Source organism: Ursus americanus, chromosome 32 (genome assembly GCF_024610735.1).
Source record: "Ursus americanus isolate L20-20 chromosome 32, mUrsAme1.1.p, whole genome shotgun sequence".
NCBI classification, from domain to species: domain Eukaryota; kingdom Metazoa; phylum Chordata; class Mammalia; order Carnivora; family Ursidae; genus Ursus; species Ursus americanus.
Genome location: NC_142158.1, coordinates 31,112,405 through 31,136,097, shown reverse-complemented (window position 1 = coordinate 31,136,097; position 23,693 = coordinate 31,112,405). Strand labels below are relative to the sequence as shown.

At 38.9% G+C, this 23,693-nt stretch overlaps 1 protein-coding gene across 1 annotated transcript in view; it reads left to right on the top strand.

The window, feature by feature from the left end:
• The window catches only part of SLC26A8 (solute carrier family 26 member 8), a 75,875-nt gene that overhangs the window by 22,149 nt on the left and 30,033 nt on the right, over window positions 1-23,693 (top strand). The window contains exons 5-7 of the mRNA XM_045772062.2: window positions 5,292-5,456; window positions 6,133-6,282; window positions 11,050-11,132. Of these exons, the coding sequence (XP_045628018.2) occupies window positions 5,292-5,456; window positions 6,133-6,282; window positions 11,050-11,132 (398 nt within the window). The remainder of the gene's footprint in view (window positions 1-5,291; window positions 5,457-6,132; window positions 6,283-11,049; window positions 11,133-23,693) is intronic.

Below are 23,693 nucleotides of genomic sequence, written 5' to 3'. Positions count from 1 at the left end.
ACCTATGAACTATCTACATGACCTGGGCATGTTCTCTCACCTCCTTTGAGCCTCAGTTTTTTTCATCTAAAAAAGGAGGAGACATTCCATTTCCAGGAAGATGAAATAGATGTACTTTTCCCTATCCCTCCTGCTAAGTACAACTAAAAACCTTGGAGTGTTATATATAACACAAACATAAGAAGACTCTGAAAAGTGGAAAGAAGAGGGCAAACTGGCTCGGAAACTCAGGATCCAAGGAACAGCACAGTGGTGAGTTTCCAGGGTTTTATTTTTGCTTCTTGTATTTCAAACTTGGTACTGTAGAAGCCAGAAACTCAAAATGCTAATACCTATGCACACACACACACACACACACACACACACACACAAAGCCCGAACAGAAGTCTGTTCTTTGTAGCCACAGCACCAAAAAAGGCTAGCAAGGCTGAAAACTTTTACATAAGAACTACTATACTCCAGACAAACACCAAGGAAAAACAAAACAAAACTGTGGTATCAACCCCCTCATCCCAATAAAGGCCAAATGAGGAGCCTAGACTTTCACCCTCACCCACCTGTAACAAAGTGCCCACGAACCCCACCCCCCCGACTGGGATGTTGTCAGGGAAGGCCAAATAGGGAGTCAAGACTTTCATTCCCACTATGCATTAATGAGACCCCCTTTCTACTCCTCGCTGGGGTGATGTCTGAGATGGCCTAGTGAAGAGGACAACCCCCTCTGCTATAGTGTCAGTGGAGGCCAAGTGGGAAGAAGTAAGGCATTCCTGTCTCTTCTGGCCAGGATAATATCAGCAGAGGGCTAGCGGGGAGCCAGAACTCCCAACCCGGTCCAGCAATAACGAAGAGTCCTTACTGCCACAGCTGTCGGTGGAAGCTTAGGGGAGAAGCTGGACTTCTACACCTACAGTAACAAGGTGGCACCTGCCCCCTCCCCTGCCATCGCATTGTCAAAATAAGCAAGCTAAAACAGAAGGCTTAAATAAGATCCAGCATCTCATAGCCGGGTCAAAATGTCTACGATTGAACTGAAAATTCCTTGTCATATCAGGAACCAGAAAAATCCCAACTTGAATGAAAAAGACAATAAAAAGATGCCAACACTGAGATGACAGAGCTGTTAGAATTGTCTGGCAAAGATTTTAAAGCAGCCATCCTAAACATGCTTCAGCAAGCAACAATGAACATGCTTGAAACAAGTGAGAAAATAGAAAGTCTCAGCAAATAAACAGAAAATGTGAAAGCAAATGGAAGTTTTAGAACCGAAGAGTACAATAACCAAAATTAAAAATTCAGAGGATGGGCTCAATAGCAGAATAGAGGAGACAGGAAAGAATGAATGAACTCAAAGAAAGAACAATAGAAATCGCCCAATCTGAACAACACAGAGAAAACAGACTAGAAAAAAACTGAACAGAGCCTCAGGGACAAGTAGGGTGAGAACAAAATATCTAATATTTATATCATAAGAGTCCCAGAAAGAGAGGAGAAAAAAGATGGGGCTGAATTACTTGAAGAAATAACAGCTGAAAACTCCCCAAATTTGGCAAAAGATATAATCTTACGGATTCAAGAAGCTGAGAAAATTTCAAACAAGATAAATCCATAGAAATCCACCCTAAGACGAATCATAGCCAATCTTCTGAAAACTAAAGACAGTGAAAAAAATCTTGAAAGCAGGAAAAGAAACACTCGACCTATGGGGTGAAGGGGGTAACCAACTCATATGACAGCAGATTTCTTATCAGAAACCAGAGTCCAGAAGAAAGCTGCACAATATTTTCTGTTTGCTAAAAGCAAAGAACTGTCAATCCAAAATCATATACCCAGTGAAAATTTCCTTCAAGAATAAAAGGGAAATCAAGACATTCTCAGATGAAGGAAAACTAAGAGAATTTGCTATCAGCAGACCTACCCTAAAAGAATGGTGAATGGAAGTTCTCTCAACAGGAAATGATTAAAAAAAAAAATCTTGTAACATCAGGAAGGAAGAAAGAACAATGGAAAGAGTAAAAATATGGATAAATATGATAGATTTTCCTTGTCCTCTTGTGCCTTCTAAATTATGTTTGATGGTTGAAATGAAATTATAACACTGTGATGTGGTTCAAATGTATGTAGAAGAAATATTTAAAACAAGTAACATGGACCCCAGAACAACATGAGTTTGAACTGCACACGCCCACTTATATGCAGATTTTTAGAAATAAACACAACACAGTACAGCATTGTAAATGTATTTTCTCTTCCTTACAATTTTCTTGATAACATTTTCTTTTCTCTATCCTACGTTATTGTAATGATAGAGTATGTAACACATATATCAAATACATGCTCATCATCTGTTTATATGTTATTGGTAAGGCTTCCAGTCAACAGTAGGCTAATAGGAGTTAAGTTTTGGGGGAATCAAAAGTTATACACGGTGGGGGAGGGGGGTGCCTGAGTGACTCAGTCAGTTAAGCGTCTGCCTTCGGCTCAAGCCATGATCCCAGGGTCCTGGGATCAAGCCCTGAATGGGGCTCCCTGCTCAGTCCAGGAGCCTGCTCCTCGTTCTCCCTCTACCCCTCCCCCTGCTTGTACTTTCCCTCTCTCAAATAAATAAAATCTTAAAAAAAAAAGTTATAGGTGGATTTTCAACTGGGGTGGGGTGCCCCAACCCCTGTGGTATTCAAGGATCGGCTATAGTTTTGCAAGATGTTACCAATGGGGAACAAATAACATTTATTGTTATGTGTTAGTCATTGTTCAAAACACTTTACATGTATCCGTCGCGTTTGATCCTTACAACTCCTTGTATGAGGGTAGGTATTACTATGATCCTTATTTTAAGGAGGAAAAGGTATAGAGAGGTAAGTGAATTGCCCAAGGTCACGCGGCCAGTAAGATCCCAAACTGGGAATTCGGCTCAGGGCTATCTACCTCCAGAATCTGCACTTCAGATCATTTTGTTTTGGTTTGGTTTCGTGGGTTTTGTTTTTGTTTTTTAGAGAGATAGAGCGCGAGTGGGGGTGGGGAGGAGGGGCAGAGGGAGAAGGAGAGAGTCTTAAGCTGGCTCCACACTCAGCACGGAGCCTGACTTGGGCTTGATCTCACAACCCTGAGATCATGACCTGACCCGAAACCGAGAGTCGGACACTCAACTGACTGAGCCCCCCAGGCGCCCCTGCCCTTTAGATCATTTTAAAGTGCAAACTAGTATTAACAGAAGTGAAGTGTTCAATGTTGAAACAGTGTGAAGTACATAAATAACCTTTAGTTGGTTGGAGTTGTCTGTGAAGGAAACAAACATGTATTGAGACTTTCCTTCATTCACTGAATGTTTAGTACTTGCTTTCTAGAAGAATGGCTGATAGAATTCATGTCACAGGCCAACTCTGACTGACTGACATTGGCTGCCTAGAAAATTGGATTAACACAGATTGTGATGCCACATTACAGCTGAGCAAAAGTTTTATGGCTACAGGTATTTGCCACTGACAAGGTGGAAGGAAGAGACGGCACGAAGAACGAGTGATAATGGGTCTGCATCTGTCGCTACTCTCAGATTTAAGTGCTTTACATGTATTACACAGTGTAATCCACACAAAACACTGCGTGTTGAGTATTCACTTATAGATGAGGAAACAGGCTCAGAGAGTTTAGTTAATTTGTCCAAGCTCACACAGCCAGTGAGTTGCAGAGCCAGGATTGAAGCCAAGTTCTTCATCCCTAGGAATCATGCTCTTTTCACCACCTCTCCTGAAGAAGAGGGATTTTATTGAGTTCTTGAAAGAGATGATGAGCATGGATTGGCGGAAATGGCAAAAAAGAGGGATTCGTGCATAAGCACGGAAATAGAAATCAGCCGATCACACAAAAGACAGGAAGCTGACGGGGTAGAGCATACAGGACAGTAATGAGCAGAGATTATAGAGACACAGTGCTCTGAAAGCTTGAAAACACAGATTATAGAGACACAGTGCTCTGAAAGCTTGAAAACAAAAAGCTTTTAAACCTCAAAGTGCTAACAGAAGTAGGCTTCAAGACTGGTTGATCCTTCCCCATCTTCTTCATTAGGCTGTGCAAGTTTTCTTAACCTACTTTCTTAAGGGGAATGGGGCTCACCCTCTATCCATCAATTTTTGGATTGTTTTTTATTATAAAAGATGGGGGCACCTGCTGGCGCAGTCAGTAGAGCATGCAACTCTTGACATCAGGGTTGTGAGTTCAATCCCCACATTGGGGATGCAGCCAACTTGAAAAAAAAAAAAAAGATGGCCATGTATATTGCAAGAGTCTCAAATAATAGAAAAGTGCATAAATCTTAAAGTATTTCCCCAACCTTTAATCCCATACCCCAAGAAGTAACTTCTGTTAATAGTTTGGGGTCTACCCTTTTAGAGCCTTTGTATATTTTAAAATACATATATATATATACACATATATAATATACATATATAACATATATATGCATGTGTACATATAAAACACTATATTGTAACTTTATATTTAATGTATAATTTGTGGTATTTGTAATTATATATAAATATAGTATTATATATAATTATATATAAATATGTATTCGGATAAATTATATAAGTTGTAATTATATAAAGTATATAATTACATTTACTTACATAACATAAATATATAAATTATATATTAAATGTAATATAGTGTTTTACATGTATGTATGCATATATAATATACAAATTATATTTATTACATATACTGGATTTATAGAAACAATTTATGTCTTCTATGTATTATACAATATATACATATTATCTATTATATATATAATCCTGAAGGTATAAATTCAGTTTAATCATTCTTTGTAAAGATAAAAGTCAAAGGCTGAGGAGTTTGAGCTGGAACCCCGGGCTTTTTAACTTGTCTTTTCCTTTGTGAAAAGCCGCTTTCCTCATAGAGATATTAACATCTCCTGAAAAGGGCTATGGAAGCTTCTAACGAAAGGGCCCTTAAAAACGCAAAAGCTGGTTCTGATCACCACTTGGTCACTGTTAACCTCACTTTAATAAGGTCAATAGATTCTAGGGCAGGAGCTTAAGCTGAAGCGCTCCTGCAGAAAGAAGGGTGGTCCGGTGCCTGTACCGAGCTTCTGAATCAACACCAGGAGGGAGCTCGTGGATTTCAGTTGCTGAGAGGGAGACGCAAGAGTTAAGGGGTCTGACTGACCTTTTTTGTCCGAAACCTCCCGGAGAGCGGAGAGCGCCTGATGATGCCTTTGCTGGTTTGCCGCCATTCTGTCTCACTCCGGTTTTCTTTTCCATCTGAACCTCCCCCAGCTCTCCATGGGCTTGTTAGGTTTTGGCTTCGTCGCCAAGTACCTTCCGGAGGCTGCCATCAGCGCATACCTGGCCGCCGCGGCGCTGCACGTCATTCTGTCCCAGCTGACTTGCATCTTCGGGATTATGATTAGTTTCCACGCTGGTCCCATCTCCTTCTTCTATGTGAGTAATTCCTACCCTCACCCAGAGATACAGGTGCCGCTCCCCTTGCCTCCAAAAGGAAGTGGACCCGAATGGAGAGGCTGCTGCGCAGGCGGCTGGGTCAACAAGGTCTTAGAAATAATTTCATCTCTTCTAGATTCACGGTCTTAGTTAGTTGCACATGCCAGTGGGACCACGTTCTCAGTTGCGTTAACCATTTTGCCCAGTCCTTTGAAACAAACATGGTTTACGTTAAAATTCGGTTTTTAAAATACTGTTATCTATCATAATTCTTCCCATTGCATGCCTCATAGCAGACCTAAGATACCTTCGGTATCTTAAAATACCTAAAGAATATAAAATGCGACCTAGTCCCTTCATGCAAGAATGGTATAGGAGCCGTGCTAAGGAACAACTATGGTCTAGAAAAATTAGTAAAGAGTAGGGTCCTTTCCATTACGCTGAAACATATAAAGTGTATTCTCTCTTACTGGGCATTATTATCTTTTAATATCTGTTTTTCAATTTAAAATATATATATATCCTCCCATTTGCCTTCACTGAGCTCATAAAGACTTTTGTGCCCAGAGACACTTCCTAGGGATTTCTTTTTGAACTAATCTAGAGTGTGTCATTTTCTAGATATAGGCAATTATCACATCCCTTTCTAAGCCTTTGTAATTTTGTTTTCTTTCAGAACATAGTTAATTACTGTGTAGCTCTCCCGAAAGCTAATTCTACCAGCATCCTACTATTTCTAACTGCTATTGTTGCTCTGAGAATCAACAAATGTATCAGAATTTCTTTCAATCGGTACCCGATTGAGTTTCCCATGGAAATTTTTCTGGTAGGTGTTTTGATGCCCCAAATTCATGGTTAAGATCATTTGAAATGCCTACTTTGTAAAAATAATAATAATAATAATTAATTAATTAATTAAATTAAAAAGCCAGCAACCTAGAAAGGGAAAAGATTAGAGGAGACTATAAAAATGATTTTTTAAAAAACATATGTTGAATTGTGACAAAGTGAAATAAATTTAATTTTAAATACTAGCTTATATTTGTAAAACATGCTTATTTTTAAAGTATTTTCTCTATTGCCTCTTTCATACTATTTCAGAAATAGGGTTTTTTCCCCTTATGGAAGTAATGCAGCTCACTCTAGCTTTATTTATTTACTTATTTATTTACTTATTTATTTTTGAGAGCCAGAGAGAGAACAGGCAGGGGCAGAAGGAGAGGGAGAAGCAGACTCCCCCCTGAGCAGGGAGCCCACTGTGGGGCTTGATCCCAGGACTCTGGAATCACAACCTGAGCCAAAGGCAGCCGCTTAACTGACTGAGCCACACAGGTGCCCCTCATTCTAGCAACTTTGAAAAACACAAGAACAAAAAAATGGAAGAAAAGAAATTTCTGCACCTTCCAAAGTTAATTACAATCGATAATTTTGGATTTTCAGTTATTCACTGTTTACTTCCTTCAAATATACATGACAGGCCTAGGCCTATGCACAGTGTTGGTGAATTTCCGTCTTCTTCTATGTAGAATGTTATTCCTTTTTTTTTTTTAAGATTTTATTTTTAAGTAATCTCTACCCCTAATGTGGGGTTTGAACTCACAACCCCGAGATCAAGAGTCGCATGCGCTACCAACTGAGCCAGCCAGGCGCCCTCGTTTCTATTTTAATAGTGTTGCGGTCATACTGTTATTCAGCCTCCTTTCCTTCTCACTTTGCTACAGTAGGGAAATTGAGGGAGATGAGATGTCCAGTGGATTGCCTAATCCACGTCATTAATAAGTCAGAGCTGGGGCTCACCACTATCTAACGATAACTTTTCTTCTTTCTTTTAAAAAAATCTATTGGTAAAACTTTTCTTTTGCCATTATGATTAACATTTTTACAATGATAAAGACATTTTCATAAATAAAGCTCAGGCTTTTAAAGTCAGCATTTCTCCTATTAGGATGGCTGAATGCTTGGGTGTCCATGAGAATTAATTTCCCCTTACGAAGTGTTCTGTGGCAGAGATGCTTGAAGTTCACCAAATGTCCATGTGTTGCCCTGTATTTCCCAGCTGCCCTGTAGTTAGGCAGGACCATGTGACTTTGGGGCCAAAGCAGAGGAGAAAGCACGGGAGTCCCCACGTTCTCTCTCTCCCTGCTGTGGTAATCATAGGGCTGCATGTGGAAATAATAGGGCCCCCCCGTGGAATCAGCCTGGATCCCTGAGGCACTGCTTGCAAAGAAGTCAGTGTCCTGGAGAGACACTGACCCACGAGAGACTGTGTGTGGGCAGAAAAAGAACACTACGGTCTCATGATTTGTATGTTGCCACAGTATAACCTGTTCTATACTAAATAATCCAGGTCTCTACTCTGCACGACTAAAAGAGTATGAGAATTGCTTTGGAAATTGAGACCAAGCTCTGTCTTGTCCCTGTTGTCCACTTCTTGTGAAAGTGTGTATTCTTTCTTCCCTGGAGTAGTTGAAAAGCTATTAATTCATAAAGGCCAGAAACTGAAAAACTACTTTTATCAAAGACTTCGCAAATCACATAAGTAATGGTGCCTTAGAGCCCAGGGGACAATGTGCAGATGGAGTTTGGGGAGTGGAATCAGGGGAACCTCTCCTTTTCACGGAACCCAGCTCAGCTCTGACACCTTAGGAAGCCGAGGCTTTGGAGTCACCAGCAGATGGCATCTGTGACACAGATCTTGATGCTCTCTTTCTTTAATTTCAGCTTTATTGAGGCGTGATTGACATATAAAGTGTACATCATGGTGATTCCATATGCATACACATCGTGAAGGGATTCACCCATGTAGTTGATTGACACTTGCAGCACCTCACGTATTTATCTGTGTGTGTGTGTGTGTGTGTGTGTGTGAGAGAGAGAGAGAGAGAGAGAAGCTGTAAGTTTACTCTTAGCAAATTTCAGTTATACGATGCAATGTTATCAGCTATAATCACCATGCGTTACATTAAATCCTCAGACTTTATTCATCTTAAAGGTGAACGTTCATACATTTTTATCGACGTTTCCCCATTGCCCCACCCCCAGCTCCTGGCAACCCCTTTCTACTCTCTGTTTCTTTGAGTCCGACTGTTCTGTTTCTGCTTTTAGATTCCACATGTAAGTGCCACTGTACAGTATGTGTCTTTCTCTGTCTGACTTTTGTCACTTAGGATATTGCCCTTAAGGTCCATCCACATTGTGGCAAATCAGCCCTCTTTTAAGAGACATCAGCAGCAGGGATCACAGTGATATTCCTTTAAGCAACCTCAAAGACAGTGAACATTAACCAGAGTTATTAGAAAAGGCGAGAAGTAAGAGTACAGAGGATTCCGAATTGACTGTGGCTGACAGATTGGTTTGTGAGCCCAGTTAAGACATTCCTTTTGGGGAGTGCTATAAATAATTAGGGTGTACCACAGAGTGAAAAGGGGGAGGAAAGTGAGATCCAGGAATAAAAGTTGGTGGAGTCTTAGAGTTGTTGCAGTTTGGGCATTAAACTTTTTTGTGAACTAATTTATACTCAAAGGTTATCAAGGCCTGCAATATAGTCCTTACACACATGTCAAGTCAAGGGATCGGGATCACTGTCTGCCTAGTAGCATGGATTAGAGACGTCGTTTAGAACATTCATGTTTCCCCTGGCAGTGAGGCAAATGGGAAAGGGAGGATGAGAATTCCTATGCCCCAGGGTGTAAAAGCTTCTCACAGCACCCACCAAGACACTACTGTTGAGACGTGCTGGAGGAAACTGCACATACCCACCAATCTGTCCTTACCACATAGAGTCAAATAGTAGAGGAAAGTTTCAAGGCAATATCTGGGATCCAGGTAGAAGATACTGACAAACAATTCAAGAATCCTAAGGCTCTAAGACATTATACGTATTATATGTTCATAATTTATATATATATTTATGAGTATTTGTGTATCTGTGTATGTGTTTATTTAAGTTGTATAGCAAACACCAAACAAGTATCAAAATAGTTGTCTTTGGGTGATTTATTTCTGCTTTTTAATTTTTCATATTTTCTCTACGATCCTTTATGAGCCAGCATTACCTTCATATTGGAAAAAGAGTTCCTTGGCTAGGTTCCGCACTCCTTGTCCCTTAACTATATAACAAAAAAACTTTTCTCTGACTCAAGCTATGATCCAGATTTTCCTTTCCTTTCTGACCTTTAAGGTTCCCAGTGATCTTCATCAGATCACAGCATCACAGATAAACCAATTGCTGTTCTGCTCAGTGTCTGAACTCTCAGCAGAGGCTGGGAAAAGATTTATGTGCTAGTAGGGAGAGTGGGGTAGAGCAGCGCTCTATGACCTGGGCATTGAGTTCTTTTGTCCCTGGCTTAATTTGCTTTGGTGTGAGGTCTCCAATAGGGTGTAAAACCTGCTAGGTTGTCTATTTTGCCACTAGTTGAAATAGAAAGGAGACTTGCTATTTTAGGAGTAAATAAAAGGGAGATAAAAAAGCAAGTCATGGGGCACCTGGGTGGCTCAGTCAGTTGAGTGGCTGTCTTCAGCTCAGGTCATGATCCCAGGGTCCTGGGATCGAGTCCCATGTCAGGCTCCCTGCTCAGTGGGGAGCCTGCTTCTCCCTTTGCCTGCTGCTAACCCTTCTTGCGCTCTCTCTCTGTCTCTCTCTCTGGCAAATAAATAAATAAAATCTTAAAAAAATAAATAAGGCAAGTCATTGCTTTGCTGAGGACTTTTTCTTTGTGCTATCAAATGCTGCTCCATATTTATTATGAAGGGTTAGTCAGTAATATGATTCTCAGTATACTTCGACAAGCTCCCTAAGGCTTATTTATATTGGCACAGTGTCCCTAGATCTAAAAACGTTTACAGCATGTTTATATTTGGTCTAGATGTTCCCAGTTGGTGAAGACATTCATTTGTTCCCATTGTTATGTCAGAGACCAAGGCTGAAGTTGGTTTTCATTCTGGCCACAGTGCTAAAAAGCACTAAGGGAAGAGCATGTGGGTGACTCAGTCTGTTAAGCTTCTTTTTTTTTTTTTTAAAGATTTTACTTATTTATTTGACAGAGATAGAGACAGCCAGCGAGAGAGGGAACACAAGCAGGTGGAGTGGGAGAGGAAGAAGCAGGCTCCTAGAGGAGGAGCCTGATGTGGGGCTCGATCCCATAACGCCGGGATCACGCCCGGAGCCGAAGGCAGACGCCTAACCGCTGTGCCACCCAGGCGCCCCCAGGTTAAGCTTCTGTCTCTTGGTTTCTGCTCAGGTCACAATCTCCTGGGATCGAGCCCTCAGTGGGACTCCGTGCTCAGTGGGGAATCTGCTTGAGAATCTCTCCCCCTCCCTCTGCCCCTTTCCCTGATGTGCTCGCTCTCTCTCTCTCAAATAAATAAATCTTGAAAAATAAATAAATAAAATAAAAAGACCTTAGGGAGCCAAGAGTCAGGGAAGATTCTGCCTTTCTTACTCCACTGACCTGGCCCCGCTCTCTCTCCCACTTTCATGCATAGGGACTGTCATATATTTCAGTCCCTGTCTTGCCAAGGCTATAAGTACCTCTGCTCCTGGAAGCAATTCATGATTTTTAGATGATCGTATGCATTTTTTTAACCCCTACAGATTCTTGGCTTCACTGCATTTGCAAACAAGATAAGCATGGCCACAGAAACCAGCAGGACGCTCATTGATATGATTCCTTACAGGTCAGTAACTCCACTTTTGGGGATTACTTTTTCCTTCCTGTTACCTCCACTTAGCCTCTGACCACACAGCCTGATTGGTACTCTCTACTAGCAGCCCAGCCACAGACAACTACGGGTGATGGGCTTAAATTCACTTTAGAATACAGAGGGTCGTGAAAGAAGATCGGCTAGGACAACCCTTTGTTTCTCTGGTCAGCCTCTTACGGTCTTCTGAGCCCATCCCCTTACACACGTAAACTGTTGGATGCACTGGGTATCAGAGAGTCACACGGTTTTTGCACAGTACATCACGGGCTTTCTCAGCCTCCGTACCTATCCGACTAACTCTCAAGGATGGAACAAGAAATGCCTCTTTTCCTGGCCTCTCTCCTGGAGCTCCGTGCTCAGGAGACGAGTGTTCCTCTGCCTTCCCCCACTTCAAGGGGAGCCGCGTCCTGGAGGAGCGTTAGTTCATTAGTCCGAGTAGAAACCCAGCTTCAGATAGTCTGGCATAGGGAGTTCTTAAGGGCTGGGAATTAATTTACATTATAATTCCTACCAGTGACCATGGGTCACCCTTGATTCTGTTAGGAAATTTTAGTTCCGGTACCCGCAATCAGATGAATACTGCTTTAGCTAGGAGAGGCAGTGCACGGCAGTTCCTTGACTCCCAGGCAGGCTCTTGAAGAGCTTTGTTTATTTCCTTACGCTGTTCAGTGCGGGGATACTGCCGAGTCAGTGGTAGTGGCACACTCCGGGAGAACACAACATAGCCTATTTTGATGAAAGCAGATTGGATTAGTCACGTGTCTTACCAGTTCTCCATGAAATTCAATGATGACTAAATCATTTGCAATTCCGTTCAATTAAAAAATATATATAAGGAGACCGCCTAGGTGCCAGGGAATGCAATGGTAAATAAGACTGACTTTCTGCTCTCAGAAAAAAATAAAAAGAACAACAGTGAGATTAATGATAATTATTTTATCTCATTTGTAATTCACAGTAATACTCCTTTTTATGGATGAAGAAAGTAAGGTTTACCCATTTAAATTACTTATCCAGGGGTGCCTGGGTGGCTCAGCCATTAAGCATCTGCCTCTGGCTCAGGTCATGATCCCAGGGTCCTGGGATCGAGCCCCACATTGGGCTCCCTGCTCAGCGGGAAGCTGCTTCTCCGTCTCCCACTCCCCTTGCCTGTGTCCCCTCTCTCACTGTCTCTCTCTGTCAAATAAATAAATAAAATCATAAATAAATAAATAAATAAATAACTTATCCGCCATCACACCATTGGTCAGGGGCAGAGCTACTTTTGAACCCATTTCTATTTAATTCCAAAATCTATGACTATAATCGCTCTCTTGATGACTTAAAAACCATGGGGTCAACTTTTGCTTATTTCATCCAAAGATTCAGGGTATAGATAGGTAAGCATTTCAAAAATTTAATTTTAGGTATTGCTTTGAACTTCCCTTTTTATTATATGTTTATCCGAGGTTGCTAAAGATTAGAAAAATTGAACAATTTAAGTTAGTTCTTTCTATGTCCATGTGTCCTGGTAATCTAAAACACTAACAAAGAATGAAATGTTAGAGAACAGCAGAGAGGAAAACAGTAGTTTGTGTTAGCATACTAAATATTTAAGGCCTACCAACATAGATTTGGGCAATAAAGTCCATTTACTGTATACCTCTTCGGGACAGCCACATTTTTCTCTATCTTCTTAAAAGTACAAAAGGGGGAAATTTAACAAAAGGTTAAATATCTGCCTTTGAGCATTCAGTTATATTTCTATCTCGCTCATTACCTGGAAAACACCAACATGCTTGTAAGTTATATGTATATTATAAATAGAGAACTAAAACAGACATAGTTAGATGGCGAAGGAAGAGATATTCAAAAATAGGAATTTAGATTCCCGTACATAAGAATGATGAGAACTAGGAAGACAAGAGGAGATAGTACTTTGAGGTGCTAAAAGGGTTGCTTCCTACACTAAGGAAAATAATATTGAAAATGCATAAACTAATAACATTTCATTAGATAAGGGTTTAAAAATAAATATATCACCAAATTTATTTTAAAATAATTTTCCCAAGTGGCATTTAACACATCGTTTATTTTACTGAATTTGGGTTTTACACCAAACTTTGGAAGTTAGTTATTGAGTCCTATATCTGTGTCTTGATGAAATGATAAAAATAATCAGAAGAATAAACATTTCAAATAGCAAACTTCATCTAAAACATTGTGAAGATTTTTTTTTTTTTTACTTAGAAAGTAAACCTAGAGCTATAGAAACCAAAGCATATGTGCGCTTCCAAATTCAGTTTGAAGGCTTATTCTATGGATCTATGGGAAAACAATACTGCCCCCCAAATCATGAAGATTTCCTTTCCTTTGTAAGTCTATTAATATCATGATTGATTTTTGAATGTTAAACGAACACTGCCTCCTCGGACGAACCTCACTTGGTAATGATATATTATTATCATTTTATATATTGATTTGCTAAAATGTTAAGAATTTTTGCATTTATGTATATAAAGGATATTGGCCTGAGAGTTTCTTTTCTTGTAATATCTGTGTCTGGCTTTAGTGTCAGAGTATTGTAGACATTATAAAAGGATTTGGGATGTATTCTCTTGTCTTTAATTTCCGAAGGAGTTTCTATAAAACTGGCATTATTTATTTCTTAATGGTAGAATTCAGCAGTGAAGATATTTAGGCCTGAAGTTTTCATTGTGGGAAGGTTCTTAACTACAAATTCAATTGTTAATAGGCTATTTATTAAGTACAACTACTATTAAATTACATAAACATTCTCTATAAGTCAGGTTATCTATTTCTTCTCAAAAAAGTATTCAATTTTGGTGATTCAAAGAATTTGCCCATTTAATCTAAATTGTCAAATATATTGGCAAAAATTTACTTATAATATTCTCTTACTATCTTGGTTTAGTAACAGCTTTATTAATATATAATTCATATACCATAAAATTCACCATTTTAAAGTGTACACTTCAGTTGATTTTAATATATTCTCAAAGTTGTATAACCATCATTGCTATCTAATCTTAAAATATTTTATCACCCCCCAAAAAGAAGCCCTGCTCCATTTGTCCCCCTCCACAGCCCTTGGCTACCACTTAATCTACTTTCTTTCATCTTAATTTTAACTTTTTAATATAAGTAAACTCCACATCACACATGGGACTTGAACTCACAGCCCCAAGATCAAGAGTCACATGTTCTACTGACTGAGCCAGCCAGGCGCCCCTTAATCTGCTTTCTACCTCTAGGGATTTGCCTATTCTGCAATGGAATCAAAAAATATATGGTCTTTTGACTCTAGCTTCTTTCACTTAGCATAATATTTTCAAGATTCATCTGTATTGTACCATGGATCATTCCTATTTATGGCTGAATAATATTCCATTACATGGATGTACATGGAATATTCCATTACATGGAATGGATATTCCATTACATGAATGGATTTGTTAATCCATTCAACAGTTGCTAGACATTTCGGTTATTTCCAACTTTTGATTATTATGAATAGTGCTACTATGAACATTCATGTGCAGGTTTTTCTTTTGAGTACCTGTTTTCTTTCCTTTTGAGTTTATACCTAGGAGTAGATTTGTTGGGTCATATGGTAATTCTATGTTGAACTTGTTAAGAAGCTGCCAAACTATTTTCTACAGCAGCTGCACCCTTTTATCTTCCCACCAGTAATGCACAAAGTTCCAATTTCTTCCTATGCACATCAACATTTGTTACTTTTTGTTATTATTGTTGTTATTACCCTCTCAGTAAGTGTGAGGTGGTACATTATTCTGGCTTTCATTTGTATTTCCTAAGAGCTAATGATGTTGAGAGCATCTTCTCATGTGCTTACTGATCATTTGTATATCTTTTCAGAGAAATATCTATTCAAGTCCTTAGGCTATTTTTAATTGGGTTATTTGTCTTTTTGTTGTTGAGTTTTAGGAAATCTGGATACTAGACCCTTCTCAGATATACAGTTTTCAAGTATTTTCTCCTATGCTGTGCGTTGTCTTTTCACATTCTCAACAGATCCTTGAAAGCACAAAGATTTTTAATATTGATGAGGTCCAATTTATTTTTTCTTTTGTTATTGGAGCTTTTGGTATTACATTTAAGAAACTATTGCCTAATCCAAGGTCATGAAGGTTTACCCCAAGTTTTCTTCTAAGAATCTAATAGTTTCAGGTCTTACATTTGGCCCTTTAAACCATTTTGAGTTGTTGGTGTAAGATAGGGCTCTGACTTCATTCTTTTGCATGTGAATATCCAGTCGCCTCCATACTATTTGGTGATGAGACTGACTGTTCTTTCCCAATTGAGTGGTCTTAGCACTCTTGGTGAAAATCAGTTAACCATAAATGTTTGAGTTTATTTCTGAACCCTCAATTCTATTCTATTGATCTGTATACCAATCTTAATTACTATAGCTTTACAGTAAGTTTTGAAATGGAGAACCCTGAGCCCTCCAACTTTACTCTTCTTTTTCAGGGTCATTTTTGGCTATTCAGGGTCCCTTGCAATTCCATATAAATTTTAGAATCAGCTTTTCCATTTCTGCAAAAAGGGTCATTGGAATTTTGATAAAGATTGCATTGAATCTGGGGCGCCTGGGTAGCGCAGTCGTTAAGCGTCTGCCTTCGGCTCAGGGCGTGATCCTGGCATTTCGGGATCGAGTCCCACATCGGGCTCCTCCACTATGAGCCTGCTTCTTCCTCTCCCTCTCCCCTGCTGTGTTCCCTCTCTCGCTGGCTGTCTCTCTGTCACATAAATAAATAAAATCCTAAAAAAAAAAAAAGATTGCATTGAACCTATATATCACTTTGAGGCTTTTACTAGCCAAACACATAAAATATGTTTAAATCTATGAATATAAAAATTCTAAAACAGCAAACTCATTTTTTCACCCTCTCAAAATGCTGTAGAACCAACTTGTTAGTTTGAAAATTATTAAATAAAAAAGAACGAATTAAGTGTTTATCATGCCTTTCCTATAAGAACTGACCTTTGGGGTATCCAAATCATTGATAACAAGACATTTCACTTTATAGAAGTATTACAGCCATTTAAGGGAGAAGGAATTATAGAATAAGGATATCACCATTAAGGGATACTAGTGTATCATCTGTTAACATCACAAAAAGACACAATAATGAACTATCAGAAAGAGAAATTAAGAAAACAATCCCATTTACAATTGCATGAAAAAGAATAAAATACATAAGAATAAATTTAACCAAGGAGGTGAAAGTCATATACACTGAAAACTAAAAGACATTGATGAAAGAAATTGAAGAAGACAAAATAAATGGAAAAATATTCCATCCTCATGGATTGGAAGAATTAATATTGTTAAAATGTTCATGCTATCTAAAGCAATATACAAATTCAATGCAATTCTATCAAAATTCCAATGGTATTTTCCACAGAAATTAACAGTCTTTTTTTTAAGGTGTGTTTATTTATTCTAGAAAGAGAACATGAATGTGAGCAGGGGGCAGGGACAGAGGGAAAGAACCCCAAGGAGACTCCCCACAGAGTGCAGAGCCCAATGCAGGGCTTGATCCCAGGACCCTGAGATCATGACCTGAGCAGAAGGTAGACGCGTCACCAAATGAGCCACCCAGGTGCCTCTAGCTATTGTTTTTAAAAAAGAGAATTAGACATTGTGTGCCTCCTGACAGAAGTATGCACCACCACCTATGAACTATTTTTGCCCAAAAACCTATCCTATATCTGACCAAACCTGAAGGGCTAACTACCCATTTACAAGAAATACAAGAGAGGAATGTGTTAAATGATAATGTACGGATGCAATCAGCGAAACCTTTTGGTGAAAGGACCAATGTCCAGGTTTCTTTAACAACAACAACAGCAACAACAACAACAACAGCTTTTGTTGCAGGGAAGAAAAACAAAAATATAAAGCAGGAACCTACAGCTTAAAAGAGATTTAAGAAACATAACAACCACTTATAACATACAGGCCTTATTTGGCTTCTGATTTGAACAAACTATAAAATATATGTTTATGAGACATTTGGGAAAGTTTAACATTAGTTGTGTATTTGATAATATTGATCAATTGGTAATAATCTTTTGGTGTATATCTTTTAGATAGGTACACTAAAATGTTTACAATTAAAACTATATAATGCCTGGTATTTTCTTCAACAATCTTGAAGTGGGCGGTGGGTAGGAGTACAAATGAAATAAGATTGATTATAATTTGTTAAGTGTTGAATGTGAGTGATGGGTACACATGTGCTCACTATACCACCCTTTCTTCTTCTGTAAATATTTGGAAATTTTCCACATTAAAAATAAATTACCAATTATTTATGAGTGGTACTCAATGATGCATGCATATGAAGGGAACCAAAAACACAGTCTCTGACTCCTAAGAAGTCAGCCTAAAATTGACCACACAGAAGCTGACTTGGGTACTCTGGACAACAGAGTGAAATTCCTAAACCCATACACAAACAGACAAGCATCCATTCCTACAAGAATCAGGATAATCTTTAATTCTCTGATCATCAATCTGATAGTAATACTGTCAAAGAAGAAAGTTTATTGTCTTAAGGAGAGTTTCCTAGTTAACAATATGGTGGAAGATACACCTGGGAAGAAGTTCTAGTCATGGTTATATGAGATTGGCAATGTTTTATATGATGTGATCTTAGTAGAAATTGTATGTATTGACTTAATAGAATTAGACGACCATGACGACCAGCAAGATGGACAAGTCTCAACGTTCTGGTAATCTCAGAACAACAGGAGTTTAGAGAGGCTTTGGGGAGATGGTGAAATAGGAAGCACCAGGAATCTCTCTTCCCACCTAGACAAAAATTGCACTGGCAGAATCTGTCTGATATAACTATTTTGGAACTCTGTAGCCTATTGAAGGCTTGTCACTTTCAGGGGAAGGTGTAGATGGTAAATTGCAATTAATTTCAGTAAAGTTCAGCTCTTAGCACAGTGGCAGCTACCATCCCCCATACCCAGCCTTATGGCAGGCAGTGGTGCAGATGTTCCTGGAGCAACTTGCACACAGCTTGTGGGAACAAGCGTGGGCAAAGAAGACCCTGTCCTCCAAAAATTGGGGTTCTTTGCTCTGATTGCTGATTGCAGCTTCTGATCACAGAGGTGCAGACAAAAAGGTGAACAGCCATTGTTGTTGCACCTCGCTCCCATTGTTTCAGGTCCCTCATCCTCTGGCAAAAGTGACTTTCAAGGGATTTAAAGAGCTAGTACACCTTTGTTCCTTCATTTTTCTCTTTTACCTCCTTTTGGAAGTCATACATTAAAGATTAGGACATTAAAAAAAATAACTGCATGCACAGGACAAATTAGAAAGTAACCACACATGGCCAAAGAAAGGTACAGGCTCAAAAAAGCCCTGAGAAAACCTTAGGTTTATACATCAAGCTTATCCTTGGCATGAAAACAGCCTACAACAACAGCAACAGAGCACTGACAAAAAAACAGCAAACCCTGGGAAAGGGGAGAATCTGATTTCCAGAGTTACCACATTATTAGATTCAAATATACAGTGTTTAACAAAAATCTGAGGGCAGATAAAGGAACAGGCAGTATGGCTCATTCAAAAGAAAAAAGAAACAACAACAATTGTCCTGAAAAAGACCTGATGGCAGATATACTAGACAAAGACTTTTAAACACTGGTCTTAAAAATAATAAAGAACTAAAAAAATAACTAAAGGAAAATGTGGAGAAAGTCAAGAAAGCAATGTATGAACAAAATGGAAATATCAAGAGATAGAAAACTTCAAAAGAAACTAAAAAGAAGTTATGGGGCTAAGAAGTACAATAACTGAAAGCAAAATTCACTAGAGGGATTCAAAAGCAGATTTGTGCAGTCAGAAGAAAGAATCAGTGAACTTATCAGTGAACTTGAAGATAAGATAATGGCAATTATTGAGTCTGAGGAACAGAAGGAAAAAAGATTAGAGAAAAGAGAACAGAGTTTTGGGGACCTATGGGACACCATCAAGCAGAGCAACATATACTTCACGGGAGTCTCAGAAGGAGAAGAGACAAAGGGATGGGAACAATATTTGAAGAAAAAATGGCTGAAAACTTCCCAAATTTGATGAAAGACATAAATGTAAACATCTAAGTCCAACAAATTCCTAGTAAAAGAAACTTCAAGAGACCCATATCTAGATACATAATCAAACTTCAAAAGACAAAGAGAATCTTAGAAGCAAAAAGAGAAGTGACTCATCATACACAAGGGCTTATCAATAAAGTAATGAACAGATTTCTCATCAGAAACTTTGGAAGCCAGAATGCAGTGGGCCAACATATTCAAAGTGCTAAAAGGAAAAACAAAACAAAACAAAACCAAAAAACTGTCAACCAAGAATCTTATATTCAGCAAAATTTTCCTTCAAAAGTGAAGGAGAAATTAAAGCATTCCCAGATAAACAAAAGCTGAGGGAGTTTATTACCACTGGACCTGCACTGCAAGATATGCTCAAGGGAGTTTTGCAGGGTGAAATGAAAGGACACTAGACAGTAGCTTACAGCTGTATAAAGAAATAAAGATCTCAATAAAGGTAAATATTGGGAAACTATAAAAGCTAGTATTGTAAATAATGGTTTGTAATTCCACATTTTATTTTTTACATGATTTAAGAGACCAATGCATTTAGAAGAATTACTAGTTTTGGGGCACCTGGGTGGCTCAGTCAGTTAAGCATCTGCCTTCAGCTCAGGTAATGATCCTAGGGTCCTGGGATTGAGCCCTGCATCAGGCTCCCTGCTCAGTAGGGAGTCTGCTTCTCCCTCTCCCTCTGCTCCTCCCCCCTGCTTGTGCTCTCTCTCTTGCACTCTCTCTCTCTCTCAAATAAATAAGTAAATTCTTGAAAAAAGAATTACTAGTTTTTGTCTCGATGTACATGACGTATAAGGGTATAATTTTGTGACATCAATAACCGAAAGGGGTGGGGAGAGAGCTGTAAAGGAACAGAGATTTTGTATGTTATTAAAGTTAAGCTGGTATAAATTGAAACTAATGGATGTTAAATGCAATACCCATGGTAACCACAAAGAAAATAGTTATAGAATACACAAAAGGCAATTAGAAAGGAATTTAAACATTTCATTACAAAAAAAATCAACTAAACACAAAAGAAGATAGTAATGGGAAAAGAAGGACATAAAACTATAAGGCTTATAGAACACAAAGAGCAAAATGACAATAGTAAGTCCCTCCTTACCAGTAATTACTTTAAATGTAAATGGATCAAACTCTCCAATCAAAAGACAGAGATCGACAGATGGGATAAAACACATGATCCAATTATATGCTGTCTATAAGAGACACACTTTAGATCCAAAGACACAAATAGATTAAAAGTGAAAGAATGGGGAAAGATATTCCATGCTAATAGTAACCAAAAGAAAGCAGGAGTGGGTATTCCAATATCAGACAAAATAGACTTTAAATTTAAAAAGTTTATAAGAGACAAAGAAGGACATTGTATATTATAGAAGGTCCAATACAGCAAAAAGATACAATACTTATGAGCATTTACACACCTAATGACAAACTATCAAAATAAATGAGGCAAAAAAGGACAAAATTGAAGAGAGAAATAGAAAGTTCTACCACAACAGTTGGTGACTTCACTATCACACTTTTGTAATGGATAAAACAACCAGGCAGAAGATAAGTAAGGAGACAGGACTTAACAATTATGATAGAACAACTAGCTCTCACACACAAATCCAGAGCACTCAACTCAACAACAATAACATACATTCTTCTCAAGTGCACGCGGGACATTTTCCAGGATGGACCACATGTTAGGTGACGAGTTATGTCTCAAAAGATGTTAAAAGAAAGATATCATACAAAGTATCTTCTCTGACCACAATGAGATGAAGTTAGAAATCAATAACAAGGGGCGCCCGGGTGGCTAAGATGGTTAAGCGTCTGCCTTCCGCTCAGGTCATGATCCCAGTGTCCTGGGATCGAGTCCCACATCGGGCTCCCAGCTCAGCAGGGAGTCTGCTTCTCCCTCTGCCACTCTCCCTCTCTCTCTCTCAAATGAAAAAATAAAATCTTAAAAAAAAATCAATAACAAAAATAAAACAAAAATTCCAAAATTTGTGGAAATTAACACACTCTTTTTTTCTTCTTTATTTTTTTAATAATTTTTCTCTCTTTTTTTAAAGATTTTATTATTTTTTTTATTTATTTGACAGAGATAAGAGACAGCCAGTGAGAGAGGGAACACAAGCAGGGGGAGTGGGAGAGGAAGAAGCAGGCTCATAGCGGAGGAGCCTGATGTGGGGCTTGAACCCATAACGCCGGGATCACACCCTGAGCCGAAGGCAGACGCTTAACCGCTGTGCCACCCAGGTGCCCCAATAATTTTTATTTTCTTATATTAGTCACCATACAGTACATCCCCAGTTTTTGATGCAATGTTCCATGATTCATTATTTGCATATAACACCCAGCGCACCATGCAATATGTGCCCTTCTTAATACCCATCACCGGCCTATCCCAATCCCCCACCCCTCTCCCCTCTGAAGCCCTCAGTTTGTTTTCCGGAGTCCATAGTCTCTCATGGTTCATTCCCCCTTCTGTTTACCCCCTTCATTCTTCCCTTCCTTCTCCTACCAATCTTCCTATTTCTTATGTTCCATAAATGAGTGAAACTATATGATAATTGTCGTTCTCAGCTTGACTTATTTCACTTAGCATAATCTCCTCCAGTCCCGTCCATGTTGCTGCAAATGTGTAATCGTTCTTTCTGATGGCTGAGTAATATTCCATTGTATATATGGACCACAACTTCTTAATCCAGTCATCTGTTGAAGGGCATCTCGGCTCCTTCCATGATTTAGCTATTGTGGACAATGCTGCTATGAACATTGGGGTGCATATGGCCCTTCTCTTCACTACGTCTGTATCTTTGGGGTAAATACCCAGTAGTGCAATGGCTGGATCATAGGGTAGCTCAATTTTTAACTTTTTAAGGGACCTCCACACTGTTTTCCAAAGTGGCTGTACCAACTTACATTCGCACCAACAGTGTAAGAGGGATCCCCTTTCTCCACATCCTCTCCAACATTTGTTGTTTCCTGCCTTGTCAATTTTTGCCTTCTAACTGGTGTAAGGTGGTATCTTAGTATGGTTTTGATTTGAATTTCCCTGATGGCTAATGATTTTGAACATTTTTTCATGTGTCTGTTAAGCATTTGTATGTCTTCATTGGAAAAGTGTCTGTTCATATCTTCTGCCCATTTTTTGATTTGATTATTTGTTTCACGTGTATTGAGTTTGAGAAGTTCTTTGTAGATCTTGGATACTAGTCTTTTATCTGCAGTGTCATTTGCAAATATCTTCTCCCATTCCGTGGGCTGCCTCTTAGTTTTTTTGACTGTTTCCTTGGCTGTGCAGAAGATTTTGATCTTGATGAAGTCCCACAAGTTCAATTTTTCTTTTGTTTCTCTTGCCTTTGGAGATGTGTCATGAAAAAAGTTGCTGTGGCCGATGTCATAGAGGTTGCAAACTATGTTCTCCTCCAGGATTTTGATGGATTCCTGTCTCACATTGAGGTCTTTGAAACCTTTGGAGTTTATCTTTGTGTATGGTGTGAGAGAGTGGTCTAGTTTCATTCTTTTGCATATAGCTGTGCAATTTTCCCAGCACCATTTATTGAAGAGACTGTCTTTTTCCCACCGGATGTTTTTTCCTGCTTTATCAAAGATTAGTTGCCCAAAGAGCCGAGGGTCCATTTCTGGGTTCTCTATTCTGTTCCATTGGTCTATGTGTCTGTTTTTGTGCCAGTAGCATGCTGTCTTCGTGATCACAGCTTTGTAGTATAGCTTGAAATCCGGCATTGTGATGCCCCCAGCTTTGTTTTTCCTTTTCAACAGTTCCTTGGCAATTCGGGGCCTTTTCTGGTTCCACACAAATTTAAGGGCTGTTTGTTCCAGTTCTTTGAAAAATGTCATTGGTATTTTGATCGGGATGGCATTGAAAGTGTAGATTGCTCTGGGTAGCATAGACATGTTAACTATGTTTATTCTTCCGATCCATGAGCATGGGATGTTTTTCCATCTTTTGTGTCTTCTTCAATGTCTTTCATCAGTGTTCTGTAGTTCTAGAATATAGATCCTTTACCTCTCTGTTAAGTTAATTATGAGATATCATATGATTTTTGGTGCTATTGTAAATGGAATTGATTCCCTAATTTCTCTTTCTTCAGTCTTATTGTTCGTGTATAGAAATGCAACTGATTTCTGAGCATTGATTTTGTATCCTGCCACATTACTGAATTATTCTATGAGTTCTAGTAATTTGAGGGTGGAGTCTTTTGGGTTTTCCATATAGAGTATCATGTCATCTGTGAAGAGAGACAGTTTGACTTCTTCTTTGCCAATTTGAATACCTTTTATTCCTTTTTGTTGTCTGATTGCTGTTGCAAGGACTTCTAGTACTATGTTGAATAATAATGGCAAGAGTGGGCATCCTTGTCGTGTTCC